Source organism: Mandrillus leucophaeus, unplaced genomic scaffold (assembly GCF_000951045.1).
Source record: "Mandrillus leucophaeus isolate KB7577 unplaced genomic scaffold, Mleu.le_1.0 Scaffold316, whole genome shotgun sequence".
Classification (NCBI taxonomy): Eukaryota; Metazoa; Chordata; class Mammalia; order Primates; family Cercopithecidae; genus Mandrillus; species Mandrillus leucophaeus.
Window position 1 is genome coordinate 2,021,658 of NW_012103321.1, and position 16,703 is coordinate 2,038,360.

Genomic DNA, 16,703 nt, shown 5'->3' on the forward strand with positions numbered 1-16,703 from the left:
ATATACTAGTACAACTGCAATCTTCCTGCTGGCTTGTACTTAAGAACAAGGACAGTATTAGGTATTTCGGAAACCTCAGCAGTGTAACTGCTAAATGAATAAATGGATAAATTTAATAAATTTGATTAAAAGCAAGTCTCCAGGAGGATGTAAACACAGAACCGCTAGTTTCAGTGAAGAGTGTCGGTATGGAAGTAAAAATATAGAACACAGATAAAAGAGGCACAAGCCCAAAAACAGAGATGAGAAATGTCACTGGCAGCTGGAAGAGAAGAAATAAACAGGGGTAATAATAGCTAATGAGTACCTGCTGTGTGCCAGACAAAACACCAGGGCTTTATCACATTTAATTTTCTCAACCTATGAAGTAGGTATTATTAGCTTCATTTTACAGAAAAAGAAACAAGCTTTCTTGAAGGTAACAAATCAGTGGCAGAAACAGGATTCTACAAACTATGTTTAACTGCAAAGGACATGTGCAGTCGAATCTGTCACACCACCACCCTACTTTCCTGTCTTAGGATTGTACCTAAAATTCACAAAGATAAGCTGTTGTTTTTAATCTCTGATTTAAAAACACACAAGTAAGACTATACTTTCAGGGATTTATTTCTGCAGTTCATAAAAATATACACGTATACAGCTAATTATATCTTGAAATACACTAGTCTTAGTCACACTGTCAATGCATTCTATAGTCAAAAGTGATTAAAATGGATTCTTAATCACTGCTCTTTAAGAAAAAAATCCACGAAAGTTTCCTAATTTTGCAGCCAGCAAATGAGCATTATTTTGAAAATTATATAAGGTGTCTTTGGATATAAGTAAAATATTTCAAAATTTACTAAACTAAGCAACTTCCTTTATTCACTCCCAGTCTGACTCATAATTTGTCCTGAAACTGACAGAAGCATTTTAAGCACAGTATTACAACTAAAGGCAAATGTCAGAAAATAATTTAAATCCCCAATTATTTCTATTAATACTACTTTCCATAATATCTGCAATTATTAGTAACTATTTAGATGAGGATTTTTAAAATGGCTTTCTCACTACAAGGTTATCATGAAATTTATCAATATTGTATTCAAGGGCAATGATAACTGGTTAGTAAATGAAATACTGTTTTAGTGATACTACTGTGGGGGATGAGATCTGCTACATATATTTAACAATTGCAAACAGAAAAAAGAAAGCTTAATGCAAAAATCTATCTATTTAAACAGCAAATAAAAACTATTATAAAACAAATGCACAAGCAAAGCAGGGTTGGTGTATCATCTATGCAATTAAAAAGTGGCCCCAAATCTATGTCACTTAAAGTAAAAAAGTTGCAGCAGGCAAAAGAGCTCCTCAAACAATTATTTCTTGCTTTTTCTGAGCTATCTTAATGATATCAAATACTTTTGAATAACTTTTACCAATTATAATTGCTGTGTTGAGAGTTTTGTTTTCAAAATACACAAAATGATGCTAAATATTTGAAATTACAGTCAACGGAGCTATTTCTGCCTGCCTACACTTGAGACTCACCACATGTTCAACACTTTCTGGCAGCTATACACACACAAAAAAAAATACAAGGAAAAAAAAGAGAGACAGAGAGAGAGAATCAGAAACAGCCCACATTGAAATTATCACATTGTTTTTCATACTTAATTTTTTCCAAGCAATGTTGTTATAATTTATGTTTTGAAAAACTAATTCAAAATATTAAAACATGCATTTTATAAAGTTAATATTTACTCTTATGCTTACAGAAAAAAGACTGATAGTACATCAATTACTTCCATGCATCAACACTCCTAAAACTCAAAAGCTAAAAATAACGCTGTCAATTCTAAATAAGAATTTGAACACAGTTCTTAAATATTTTGTATTATTAAAATATTTACTGGAATAGAACTGTTTTAAACTTATTCTAGTGATTAAAATAATTAAGTATACCACTTGTTTTGCATGCACCTATTCCCTAAAAAAAATTTCCTGAAATAATTGTATGTAACTATAAATCTCAAACATGCATAATTTAAAAACAGAGAGTTACTAAAACAAGTAAAATAAACACATACTTGGTTTCATCCATCACTTCTACTTCAGTAGGGGCTGTGATGGGTGCATTTGAACGTCCTGCGGTGGGGTCATCTGTGTTTAACTCTCCATTCGTAGAACTTACAACCTGTTTAAAAAAATTTTTTATATATATACATATGTACACACACTCATAAATATACATACATACTAAATAGGTTATACAAGGATAAACATAATTAAGGTTAAAGTATTTCAATTAGAAAGTTAATGTGAGGAACAAAACAATAGGTAGCAACATGTTCATAACTAAATACAGTAATAGGTCTAGCATTGTATTAAAGATCAAGGTCATCTAATACGTGCTTTTCAACTTACTTCCTTTCCTTTTCGAAATCTCTGTCTTCTGTCTCCTTCCCTCTGGTTTTTAAGGCTAACTCCTACATGTATGTCTCAATCAGTTTCCTCTTGTGTGCCTATGTCCTTTGGCACCTTGCTATATCATGAATTACTTTCCTTGAATATTGAAAAACTTCAATATTACTCCTTCTAATGGACCCTTCACTTCAATCTGCAATTATGCTCAAGTCTCCATTTCAAACCGCCCGTTTAAATAGACAACACCATCATTCACCCAGTTGTTCAAATGTAGGGGTCACTGTGATTCCTCTTTAACTTAAAACCCACATCTAATCCATCAATGGCAGATCCTGTTAAATCCTTCTCCAAACATATCCCATATCTAATCAGTTCTTACCATCTCTATTAATACAAGGACTCCAGTCCAAGCCACTAAGATATCTTATGTGATTAAGAGCAAAAACCTATTATCTAGTCTTCTGCTTTGTCCCCCACTCAAAAGTATTGTCCACACAGCAATCAGGGTGCTCCTTTTAACATGCAAATCACATCACATATAGCTCCCTGCTTAAAACTCTCCAACTGTTGGCTTCCCGTTCCACTTAGAATAAAAAATCTATACTCCTTACACAAATTGACAAAGTCCCACATGATGTGATGCCTGTCTACCTCTCTGATCTCACATCACCTTCTCTGAAGCTCACTAGCCTCCATCCAGTATGTCAAGATTCTTCCCACTTACAGGCCTTGGCATTATCTATTGTCACTGCCTAGAATTCTCTTCCTACTTATTAGCTGACTTCTCATCTTTCAGAGTCTCAAAGAGCATCTCTGAGACAGGCCTTTTCTATCACACAGCTAAAAATGTCTATGCTGACACAGTCTTTTATGTTACACCCTATTTTAAATTATCTGTACAGTATTTATCAGGGTTTGTGTTTTTCTTATCCGCTTGTTCATTTATTTGTTGTATTTCTTGACATCCGTCCCTACCTCCATTAAAATTAAGCTCCAGGGCAACAGAGACCTTGTATTGTTTCCTGCTACGCCTGGCACAGAACAGGCACTCAATAAATATTTGTTGAAATAAATGAATGCATGTACGCATGAATGAAATCCTGATACAAGATAAAAATCATGCGGAAATTCCCAAATTCTCCCAAATTCTCTTGTTTCCGCAAATTCACCTTATTGTCCTATTTCTTCCTTTTCCCTCATCACTAAACTTTTTGGGAAAAAAGTATATAACTCACCACTTCCATTTTTATAAAATTTTCCAAGTGTTTATTCCTTTACTCCTTGCAATCAGTTCTCCAACCCTACATAAGAACCCTAATAAGAGTTATCTTAAAGGTTACCAAAGATTCCTAGAAAATGTATTCAGGATACTCTGCTCGGTGCCTCATTTTCTTGTACATCACATCAACTCACTTGGCAATCGCTGAAAATTCTGAAGTAAGTTGGGTCTAGACTCAAAGCCTAGCTCTACCACTTACCAGCTATGAGACTCTGGGAAAGATACCTTACCTTGCTAAACCTTAGTGTTCTCAAGTATGAAATGGTGAACAGTAGCATCTAATTAACAAAGCTGACACGAGGGTGAGATGAGATCAATATATAAATGTCAACATATAAAGCACAGTGCCTGGCATATGGGAAGAGCTCAATAAATGGTCGCCATCATTATCACTATGTTTCATCTATAATCATGGCTTCAACTATCACCTCTAGGTAAAGAACTCCCTAGGCCTAACGACTCACCCATATCCTCAGTTTGCTAAGCCAAGTTTGGCACTTCAAACTCTGCATTTCTGAAGGAAAATTTATCCTACTCCCTCTGAAATGTATTGCTCTTCCCATGGCTCCCATTTCAGTTAAAGCCCTCCCATCTTCTAGACTTCCAGACTCAAAACTCTAAGAATTCTCTTTGATGCCCCTCCTACTCACTACCTGATCTCTTTAAATGAAATAAAAGGTTAGCAACACTGGCATGGGCTACAGAGTTGACAACTGACTATTAGACTTAAAAGTAGTATTTATAGTACATTATATTTTTAAAACTTAATTAAGTTCTTACTTTAGTCTACAACATGCTAGGCACTGTTCTAGGTATTTGGAATATCAAAGTAAGCAAGATAAACATCCCTGTCCTTGTAGACCTGACACTTTAGTGTAGAGAAACAAGACCCTCTCCATTTCCAAGGAAAGTATTAATAACTACAAATCAACCAACATATTTGAGTTAACTTAGGAATAGTGGAAATTCAGTCTCCTATATCCTATATGTAGTAAGTACTTAGAAATGAACACTGCATTTGTGCCTACAGCTGAAAACACACAAAACTGCCTTGATAATCTTCAAAGGCAATCTAAAGAAAAGAATACTCTTACATCTAAGCATGCCTCTCCTTTTCTGGGGTACTTGCTTCCTCCTTTCTGTCATTCTATTGAGTTGTAAATTTTTTCTCTTTATTTCTCTCTCTCTGAAAACATTTAAAAATAATTATCTGTTCTAATTATTGAACATAATTTGGTCCTTTATTCTTAATTTTGAAAATGTCAGAGCCTCTGCACTAAATTGGAAAGGAGATAGAAAGCAGTATTCTTATCTCACATATTCTCCACTACCTTGAACAGAGTACATGTATCCAGTACATAATCAAACAGTTCACTGAACAATTTCCACTGCTCTTTTCTCAACATACTATTCAACAGGTTTCTTAGTCTCCCTTTTGTTCAATGGCCCTAGAAAGGTAGAGGGATGCCACCTCAACTTACAGGCAGCTCCTCTGACACGTCTTCCCTTATTTTAAGCAACATAACTGAAAATTTTAAAACCCAGGTAGTCTAAATTCTAGCAACATTAATTACAACACATTTTCTAGCAACAGTGACTATATATACACTGCAATTATATAATCTGATTTACTTCAGTTCACAGAGAAAGACTTTTTATACCTGACTTTGGTAAACTTTATTTTATTGAAATGTTTCAAATCCCATTTTACCTGGTTGACCAGAACCAGACCAGAAAGAAGCAACATCTTCCTTTAATGTAAATATTCCAGGGTTTCCCAGATTCCCCAATCCTCTGAGTAGAGACTAGTATCCCAAGCTCAGAATAGAATCACTGTGGTAACAGAGTTAAGATAGGATATTGTTGTTGACCTTCATAAAACTGGCCTATTTAACACCAGTGACTTGAGACTGTATCATGGCATTAAAAGTATTTTCACTTAAAATTTGTGCCTTTTTGCAAAAGGGTTTTACAAAGAAGTAATGAAGATATAATACTGTAAATAATATATCATTATATTCCTGGAAGGCTAAAACAATCAAATATGTACAAATTTTTTTTATAAGCCAAATTCTAAAGAACAATTCTATTTAAGTGACATTTCTAGAATTATAACTTGAACTAGAAGATGAGTCTCTGAAATACTAGTGTACATCAGGCTGATTTCTTAAAAGTATATAAAAATGGCAGATATTCTGAGGTTTGACATTTCAAAAAATAATTCAGGCATTATACAGGATTGCTGTTGTTCTTAAAAAAAAATTTCCTCTGACATTCCCAATTTGACAAGAAACTTACTACGGTTCTTATTTTAAGAAGATTAAAAAAAAAAAGGCAACTAGACTCCAGTTTTACTGTCAGAATTTAAGAGGGATATTGGAGAAGGAGCTCACAAGCAAGTCTGAGACATAATCGTAAACTTAACAGATGCCTGACAAATCCAATTCCAAAAGATGTTATTCTTATAGACTTTATAGAGTACAGACATAACACGTAGTATCTTTATTGTCAATGATTTTTAAAAGCCAATTAATGTACTTTCCAAATATAATGAATTCATACACATTAGTTATACTACTGTCTTCCTAACTGCCTTTTTTTTTTTTTTTTTTTTGAGATGGCGTCTCATTCTGTCACCCAGGCTGAAGTGCAGTGGCACAATCTTGGCTCATTGCAACCTCCGCCTCCCGGGTTCAAGCGATTCGCCTACCTCAGCCTCCCAAGTAGCTGGGATTACAGGTGTGCACCACCATGCCCGGCTAATTTTTGTATTTTTAGAAGAGATGGGGTTTCATCATGTTGGCCAGGCTGATCTTGAACTCCTGACCTCAAGTGATCACCTGCCTCAGCCTCCCTAAGTGCTGGGATTACAGGCATAAGCCACCACGCCCCGCCTGTCTTCCTATTTGATATCCTGTAAGCAAGATTACCAAGTAGAGCCTTGATACAATGTATGAATTTACCAAATATATTAATTAGCCAAATTCTCATCTATCCAATCATCTATTAGAAATTCTAAAACATTATACATTTATGTATTCAGCTTTTTTAAAAGGCATCTATAAGAAAGCACACTAATGAGATATATTAATAGTTAAAAGAGTGACTTCAAATAATTTCCTGAACCTGTGTTACAGTATACATATACTATATGAAACCAACTTCTTTACATATCCTAAAGACTAAAGGCATAATTGGTATTCTTGGTATTGCAAAAGATGACCCTAAAGCACAGTGACATGCTCACAAACTTTCAACAAAGATAAGCCAAAATGGATTTTCAATTAATTCCCACTCAGGATAATTATTTTCCTTGATCATCCCAGTCTTCAGAGATGTTACTGTAAATATTAATGCAAAAAAAAAAAAAATCATAATACTGATTTACCCCAATGATAATAGATAAGGAATTTCCTAAACTAGATCAAAGGAGATGAACTACAATTTATGTAATAAAGGCATATAACTATACTCCTTCCACAACCTCTCTTTTGCAGATTTCAGTACCCCAGAAAACTATGAATAGAAAGATGTGATTGTAATAGTCACTAGATTTTGTTCCTTGTTAATAACTGCATTTTCAAATATTTTATAGACTAAAACTAGTATTAGAAATGTTTCAGAAAGGTCAGTATTCACAATTAATGTAATTGAGATAATGGTATCTACTATTCCTCTTGACTTTTAATCACGTATGTTTTATTATCATCTCAAGATACATTTGCCTAATCCTTTTCCGTTATCACCAGCTGTATTTTTATTTGTTCTGATGCTTTATCGGCTGAAAGATCAGACTGCTTATTACAACAATGAATGTTATTCTTTCGTTTTCCTCAACAATGCCTGGTTGCACAACATATATGCACCATTTGTAATTCTGCCCCTTTTTCTCCCAAGTGCTCAGAGTCACACTATTCGTTAGATTCAAACCAAAGACTGTACAACTATAAGAGATTTCCAAACAATCAGGAGGTATTCATAGTACATGTACATAGTACAAGCATGTAAACAATTTTTCAGCAGTGTCCTTAATATTTGTCTTTTTACCTTTGCTTACAGTTGCCTCTATACAGGATCAGATTTTCAGTTGGCACTGAGCTCAATGGATTTGTGCTACAGTGAAAAGCACAGCTAAAATGGAATTAGAGATTACTACTATCTGTTGTCAGTGGTATATTTTAAAACCTAATTTTGGGGATCTTGATTTGCCATGTAGAAACATATCAAAAAGGGGTAACAACGGAACTTTTCCTCAGGCCCATACCCAACTAAACTCAACCTTCTAATTCTTTTCAAAGTCTTTCATTTCTTGTTATCCCCACTACTCAATATTTTTCCTCAACTACAGACTTTTGACAGCTGTATCCCTTATTTAGACTTGTCTCCTTTCAATCTAGTCTCCAGCAAAAGCAATCTTTAGAAAACACTAATCAAACTTGGTCTCCCAATCCCCTTATGGCTACCCATTATCCTCAGAATAAAGCCAAATTTAGTAACAAGACCCGGTAGATCCTTTGTGATTTACCTCCAGCATACCTTCTCAGTCTCATTTCTCAACACACACCAACTTGACTAAATCAGCTTCTCAATATGTCTCTCTCGCCACAACCTTATTCATACTGTCTTCACTGCCTGGTATACTCCTCTCTTGACCCCTTCTATCTTCTTCAGTTGATTAACTCCCACTGATTCTTTATGTCTCAGTTTAGATGTCACTTTCCCCAGAAAGTCTTGACTCATCCAGGTTAGGTGCTTTTCCTATCAATTCTCCTAGTACCCTGTGCTATCTCCACGTATCACCCTGCGTGTTCATCAGCCTTCTCCACTGACTTCTTTATGGACACAGGCACCATGTCTTTATACACTTCTTTTCATTCAAAAAAACCTAGAAGAGCCTAGCATATAACGAACACTTAGCTATTTGCTGAGTAATGAATGGCCAAGACACTGAATGTGGTTAAGTCTGAGTTTCTCAGCCATATTTATTATTACCAATGATTCTAAGAGAGAACCAAGAGGGGCACACTTGATTCCCCTGGGGTTTTCCAGAACACAGGCCGATACAAAATAAAGTTTTTAGATATTTGAATATTACTCTTATTCTCGTGAATGGAGAAAGTTTATCGAATGTACAGCTGTATCTTTTTAGCTACTGACTTAATATGATTGAACTAAAGAGATAAAATTAGAAAAATCCCATTCATCAATGCTTTCTTTTGACTATACCTGTAATACTTCACTTCCCAGAGATCAATAAAATAAAACTACTACTCAAGTTTCTTAATTTGCAAAAACAACAGATTCTACTTATCTAACATTTCCTAAGCCTCAAGCTCTATGCTAATTACTCTTCAAAATTTTCACAACAAAACCATAAGGTAGAGGAATTGTTAAAATCCTCATTTACTAATAAATAAACGTGGCACAGAATTTGAACTCAAATCTGACTGCAGAGCTTGGGATCTTAACTGCAACATCATCAACTTGGTAACTCTATGTCTGGTCTGCTATACAGTAATTCTGGAAAGGTGGGGAGTTCAAATGTAGACTCTGCTGGTAATTTCCACTAAAAGTACATGTGAAATAAATATCTGAGGATCTTTCCATAGGTCAAAAATGGCAAGAGATTTCATCTTATATGTCAACTCTAAACAGCTTGGAATGATTTTCAGTGCTGCACTGACAGCAAAGATCAGTTCCAAGGAAAAGACTGCACTGATGAGGAGTGAAAGCCATAGTTTTACCAAGGCTCATTTTAAGTAACTGTTGATTCTGTTTCTGGATATCTTAAATCTGTATCACATTTCAACACCAGACAGCTACCTATTAATTATGGAAATGTCTTTCCTAAAATATCTATCTGATGATATACTCTTAGTATGTTTGTTATGAATAATTTAATTGCCATATAAAGTCTTTGCCTCTCCTACAAAGCCAATGCTTGAAAGTTTGTTCAACAGGTGATTTAATGATCATTGCACAAAGAAGCCCAAGGCAAATTCTTCTCATACTTTTGTATTACTAAAAAGTTTTTTTGTCTATTTCTCCTCCATCAGAGAATGAGAGTAATATTAATAGAACATATTGTTTCCCTTTCTGCCTTCATTTAGAATCAAACATAGTATTCAATTATAATAATATTAGTTCAAATTTCAGGTACTTTTCTTTGGTCTTATTATGTTTTAATTTATAATTTCATTAGTCCAATTACACAAGGGTCACACCATAAATCTTCAAATAATTTTGAAAGTGTACAGGACATAAATTATAAATGAATTCCGTCTTTATTTTGGAGTGGGAAGGATTCAGGCATGATCCTACTTAGGCTGTCATATTAGTCCATCATATCATGTGTCAGTTAATATTATAAAATACATGAAGTCAATGAAAATACTATTCTTTGTTTTACCTATGTATTTATGTATTACTAGAAATCTATTAAGTTGATCACTTATTGAATATTAGGATGAAGTCCAGTGTAGTCTCAGTAGGCTGAAAACTCTAAGAAATAATGAGAAATGAGCAATGTTCAAACACCTCTGTGAAAACATGTGAAACAATAAACATGAAGTAGTGAAATAATGAGTGAATAATGAAATTCATTGACCCTTTGAGCCACCTCAGGGAATCACATACAAGTAAGAAGAGGCTAAGAAAATAAATCTGGTAATGGTACAGAAATGGTAGGACAATTTTCTAATAGTGCCTTAATTGTTGCACTGAGCAAAACACTTGCACACATACACACAAACTTAAAAACATATGAACATATATAGATATGTACAAAATATAGTTTGTGTTATGCAAATAGAATATAATTTGCTTGGTTAGCTTTTCTAACTATATGAATTGAGGTCATAAAAATTTTTACAATTTAGATACCCTTGCCTCTAAGTCCTTCACCCTAGACTTTTATAGATCTACTCAAATAAGTCTACCACACATTACTGAAAATTCCATAAACTACAAAAGTCTACAAAAGTACTTGATTATATAATTTAAATTACCTCTAAAATTTAATGGTGAGAAAGACTTGAGAGCTCATAAGATTTAATTTTTAGAATTCAAATCAAGAAAGAATAGAATCCAGAGTACAGAATCAGTTGATTAAATATATACATTAAGAAAAATGCAAATTTGATAAAATTGCAAATTATTCAGGTGAAAATATGTAAAGAAAAAATAAAAATATAAAAAAAATTCTAAATAGAAATGTACTGAGATAACATTTGTTATCTCACTTACTTTAAGCTTTTAGATTACCTAAAACTAACGTTTTAGAAGACAATACGAGACGCAGCAATCTTTCCCTATTTCTACAATATACATAAATGATTAAAATTTACGGGGCAATGGAGGGCTGAGTACATATAAGTAGCTGTCTCTAAGTGTATAAAAAAGGTGAAAAGAAATCATAAATAAGGGAGTGCTTTAAATTTATCTAAAAAGGTACACAATTTATTGACGGGAGTATTAAACATTTGTCATCAAAACTTCCATCTCATATTTTTTATAAGTACAAACAAAACATGCTATTATAAAAATTAGGGTCATGTTTATTTGAACAATTAATCAGAAAGTATATTCTGAGTACTAAGGATGAAAAAAGATATTTAACTGATTAAGTTTAAAGGAGGCAAAGTCAATGAATGGGAAAAAATACAAAAATGTTCTATTAATTAAAGCATTAAAAAGACTGATCTTATTATTGGAAAGTCAAGTTTAATACCTATTTCAAGCATAATACTGTTTGTTTTTCTAATCTCCTGTATGACTTAAATACTGTTGCATATAGTTGCAAAAATGAACAAAGGAAAAATCTTGGTATTCCTGATGGTCTTTCTAGACCACGTTAATTTAGGCTTTTCTGTTTAAATAACAAAGGAATAGAATTATGGCTAGAGAAGTTCAGCAACAAATTTTCCATTAAGATATGAAATCATGCCATGAGTTCCAAAAAAAAGGGTTAGTTGTATAAATCTGGGTAATAATCACTCATGCAAAAATCAGAAAATACCTGTACCGAGCCACCATGTCTGTCTGCTGCAAGGTGAGCTCTCAAATGGTGGGGATTTGCCTGCTGGGAGTCCCAAGCTGCCCTGTGGTCTGCCGACTGCCATTTATTAAATGCATATGGCATGCATGGAAGAAGAAAAACCCAATATGTTAAACATCTTATCCTCATAATATATAAAACAAATGTATAAAAGGAAATTTAAAATACCCTTACTATTCTGAATCACGGTGCAGTTATCTTTGTATACAGAATGTGGAGTGATTTTAGCTAAGTTGTCAAATTGTGTAATGATCAACATAAAAATAAAATAGAACCATAAAATTTTAGAAGTAAAAATACCTTAGAAATCACAGACTCTACCCTCTGGCTTTATAAATGAACTAACAAAGAACCAGAAAGGTAAAAATGCCATGACCAAGACAGAACTCCAAATAAATCATGGGCACACTAGAAGCCCACCCACTATATTTTTACACAGTAGAGGTCATCACTGGTTTTCTGATGAGGAGCTATTTCTAGCAAGGTACAAATGATAGCCCTTAAATAACTGTACCTGAGATTCTAAAAATATTTTCTCTCTTGCTTAGTCCCCCATTTCTGATTGTGAGAATAATATGAGAAAACAGAAAAGTTCTTTGAAAAGGGAGAAGCACTATACAGAATACTATCAGAATATGACAAAACAAACATTTTTTTTTCTAAGTGATAATCCTATACATATGAATCTCTTTGCTTCCTTGATCTCCTTTTATCTGGTTCAAATTAAGGAATCCATGTCTATGAAATAATCTGAAAACTCTTGATGTTTTTAGATCCCTTGGCAAATCTGCATGGCAATAACAAACCAGTAAAATTCATAATCTACCAGTAAAATTAAGACTAGTTTCTTAATAGGGGTCAACTTCTGTTTCAGGAAAATGTGGACAACACTAATAAAAAGTAGGGAGAAGAATATACTACTTAAGCTTTATTACATGTGTGGTTCTGAATTAGCTGCTTTATATTTTATCGTATTTTGAGGTAAATATTATCATCCCCTTTTACTGATGAAGACAGTGAGACATTAAGCACTTCCCTACAGTCACAGACCTAGCAAGGAGTACAAGAGGAATTCCAACTCAGAGCCTAATGCTCTTCCAATAATACTACCCAGCTCCTTACCAAAATTAAATACATTCTAAAGCCTTCAGTACTCTTTTCTTTCTTTCTTTCTTTTTCAAACAAAGTCATGAAAATCTTGCCACAAAGTGCCAAGCATATTGGAGTATAGGGACCCTCCAGCATATTGTTGGCCAAAGCAACCTTAAGGGGAGAGATGTAAAATTCAAGTAGACACATGAATAAATGTTCTGGCACTAAGCTTCCTAAATTGTACACTGCAAAATTACATACTCTGTGGCATAAAGTATGTCATCAAAACAATGATAGTTCTATAATGTCTTTTCATTAAACCCTCCAAACTCATAACCAGAATTAAGCAGATTTGTAGCTTAAGTTAAAATCAATCAGATGAAGTCAAGTCTAGAAAAGATTAAAGAATAAAAATGATGCTAAAATTGAGACAAATATCTAGGGCAATCAGCAATATTTTGGGGTCGTGCAACTCTCTAAGAATATAGTAAGAGCTACACATTCTCTCCTGAAAATAAATAATTACAGGTACCCCACAATTTCAGGATCCCCTCAACTTAAATTTATCATTTGTCTAGGGGAATTACGAGGTTTAAGTCATTTGAAATAATCTTTCTTCCTCTGGGATTGTGAACTGTGGGTTTCTCGTAGAACTTAAGCTGCTTAGTGGTCTAGAGATATTTAAGAAGAGTTATTTTTAGATATACAACTTTTCTATCATGATGAAAATCTGTATATTCACATCCCAAATTCAATATATAAGGCTATCCTAAAGAATTGCCTACAAATTATATATATACATATATATACATATATACATACATATACATATATACACATACATATACATATATATACACACACACACACATATATACACCCTACATTTAGTGCAACAAGGACTGGACAAATGAAACATGGTTCCCACTCTCAGTGAGCTTACAATCTAGTTAGCAAGACATGTCTGAAACATGTAGAAAACTAAAAGTCTAAAATATTAGATTTGTAATTTAATTCAATAATAGAGGAATTTCACTTATTATAATACCTAACAGCTCAAGTAGAGAATTTCTAGGAATACCATATTAATCTTCTTCCAAGTACATTCAAGGAATTAACTCTGGTTTATAAAACACATACTAAGTCTCAACTTCTGAGCCATTTCTTTCTTTATACAGAATCTTTTCACAGCACTCCAGCTGTCAACTAATTTTAATTTATATATGAAGTAATTTATGTATGAGATGCTTTATAGTACCAATTTTTCTAAGTCAAAAATGTAATATTAATCTTTTAAAATTGGCCATGATTTACAGCATAATATTGTTAAACACTCCTTAAAATGTAGCATTTTATTTTGCTATGATTTTTAACAAGTGGTGTTCTTTCTTTTAATTTTCATCCTGTTTTTATCTTTAATCTTCACTTAAACTTTGATGGGATAAACAATATAAAAGTAAAAAAGGATGGCACACTATCCTTCTCCAGAAAGGATTGTAACAGAAAATTTCTAGCCACTCCTTAACTCAGCGTGATAGCAAAATTTTTAAGTCAAAGATGTCTTCAATAAAACTTTCTTACCAAAAAAAAAGAGAAAGAGAGAGAGAGAGAGAGAAATTAAAACACTGCCCAAAATTTCAACAGCTTTCCATTCCTTTACCTGGCCAGGAAACATGAACTCTCTACTTGATCAACTTCTATGCCTTATCTCAGACTGACTCTCTACTCCCTCTCTAATCCATCTCTACCTACTCTCTGCTCCAAACAAATTGAACCGCTTGCTATTCCTCAAATTCTCTATTTTTAAACTTCTGCTTCATATTTTATATTATTCACTCTCCCCAAAATGCCCTTATTTCTTCATTTCCCTTTAAAAATTCCATTCATTCTCTGGGTTTGTGTCAAAAGCTACCTTTTCCATAAAATCTTCATAGAGCCCCACATATGATCTCCTCCATGGCACTTTATTAGTGCTTCGTGTAATATAACTTATTCTCTTTTTAAATATAGTTATTTCCGTATTTATTATAATAATAATGATAACAGTAACAGCAGACACAGAGTTTTGATTGAATGAAAGCTTACTGTATGCTATAAATTAACATGTATTATTTCCATTTTATAGATGAGGAAACTGAGGCTTTGAGAGATTAACTTATTTGCCCAGGGTCAAACCATATCCATGTATGCCTGATTCTAGAGAACTGAGTGAGCTCTTAGCTACAATACTGCTTTTAGTCACTGGTGACAAAATCATTCTTAAAGGTTATACATTCTTCTTTACTTCTGAATTTCTATAATGTGTAGAACAGTAGCTTTACAATAGCAGAAATTCAATAAATAATTTACTGAACTAAACTACAGTTAGAAAGATCAAGTGCTATTACAATTCATTCCAATAGGGTATCCAAATACTCCCATTCTAACAGAATATCAAATATTGCTCAGTTTACACTAATTTGTACCATTAATTAGGGATTTATGATTAAACATTTTAACGCTATTATTAAACTAATAAACAGTGAAAATTAAGAGAAAATAGTTTATCTATTAAAAATATGTATTTTCAATCCTTCAGTATGTTTTATCTATTGAAGAAAAAAGTGTATGTTTCAATCATGAAAGGAAGATATTTCATATCTAAAGGGCAGCAAACCTGGTTTTTGGATTGTTGCATCTTATCTCTGTGTTGATGTGCTTCTCTGTTTGATGACAGAGCAGGATCTTGCTGAACTGCACCCACTGGAGTAGGCTACAATACAGTAACAATTGGTATCAATACATTCTATTTCAGAAATCTTATTTAAAATCATTTATTTATCTGCTTAAAATAATTAAGGAAAAAACAAAAGACTGTTAAAGAAACTAAGGCTTTAAGTAAAGGCATCATTCTCAAAATAGGTTGTTAAAGCTAAGAAGATAAAGCAAAGAGAATATACCTAGTTTTTAAAGTGTTTTTAAAATATTTAAATTCTTTATAAAGTACTTATTTTTACATCTACAAAAGATCTTCTAATGCTGCCATCACTTTTAGGTTACATTTTCATATCAAAATGATAAAAATGTGTATGTTTATGCCTCTCATTTCCAAAGCAAATGTATAAATAGAATAAATTTTCAAGAAAATTAGAAGAATTTTTAAAAACTATTAAAATTGCTTATTTCCAATATTTTGACTTGAAGAGACTTATACAAATTTTAATTTTCATCAAGGTATTAAAGTATTAAATTAATCATGAGAATATTACACAAAAAGTTATTAAGAACTAAATCAGGATGGAAGTTAAAAGTAACTCTTCATGCTAAAATGCAAAGAATCCAGATGTAGGGCTTTTAAGAAACTTAAAGAATACTAGTACGGTACTACCTGCAGAAACGTCCTTTAAAAAACAATAAAATGAATCCTTTAAAATAACTATTTGTTCTCCACTCTTTTCAACTGAAGATACTGTACTATTAAAAAGACAACAGATACTATAAATAATATTTTATTATGTAGAATACTCACCAACTGTTTACCAATCCAGTCATATTCATAATCAAACATATATCCTTTTCGATCAAACAAGTCAGTAAAAAGCTTTCTTAAGTAGTCATAGTCTGGTTTTTCAAAAAAATCTAGCCTTCTTACATAACGAAGATATGTTGCCATTTCTTCTAGAAATAATATAAAAATTATCTGGACTATTCTTTTCTTTAATACTCAATAATAAAATTAAGTATCTAAAAGCACATTGTATTATATAAAAACACTTGAAAAGTAACAAAATTATATTTCAATTTCAATTTTTCTAAGTTAAATTACAACAAAATAAAAAAAGAGGAAAAGAAGGAAGGGTATATAGACACAAGAAAAATGAGAGGTTT

General features: G+C 32.8%; 1 protein-coding gene across 9 annotated transcripts in view; it reads right to left on the minus strand.

Moving 5' to 3' along the window:
• CSNK1G3 (casein kinase 1, gamma 3) overlaps positions 1 to 16,703 on the minus strand; it is a 101,751-nt gene that overhangs the window by 10,088 nt on the left and 74,960 nt on the right. For 2 of the 9 annotated variants that reach the window (XM_011987762.1, XM_011987761.1), the window contains 5 exons: positions 16,345 to 16,493; positions 15,493 to 15,588; positions 11,706 to 11,801; positions 2,073 to 2,179; positions 1,534 to 1,557 (listed from right to left, as the gene is read on the minus strand). In XM_011987762.1, the coding sequence (XP_011843152.1) occupies positions 1,534 to 1,557; positions 2,073 to 2,179; positions 11,706 to 11,801; positions 15,493 to 15,588; positions 16,345 to 16,493 (472 nt within the window). The remainder of the gene's footprint in view (positions 1 to 1,533; positions 1,558 to 2,072; positions 2,180 to 11,705; positions 11,802 to 15,492; positions 15,589 to 16,344; positions 16,494 to 16,703) is intronic. The other 7 variants (XM_011987763.1, XM_011987765.1, XM_011987766.1 and 4 more) reach the window with 7 other exon arrangements.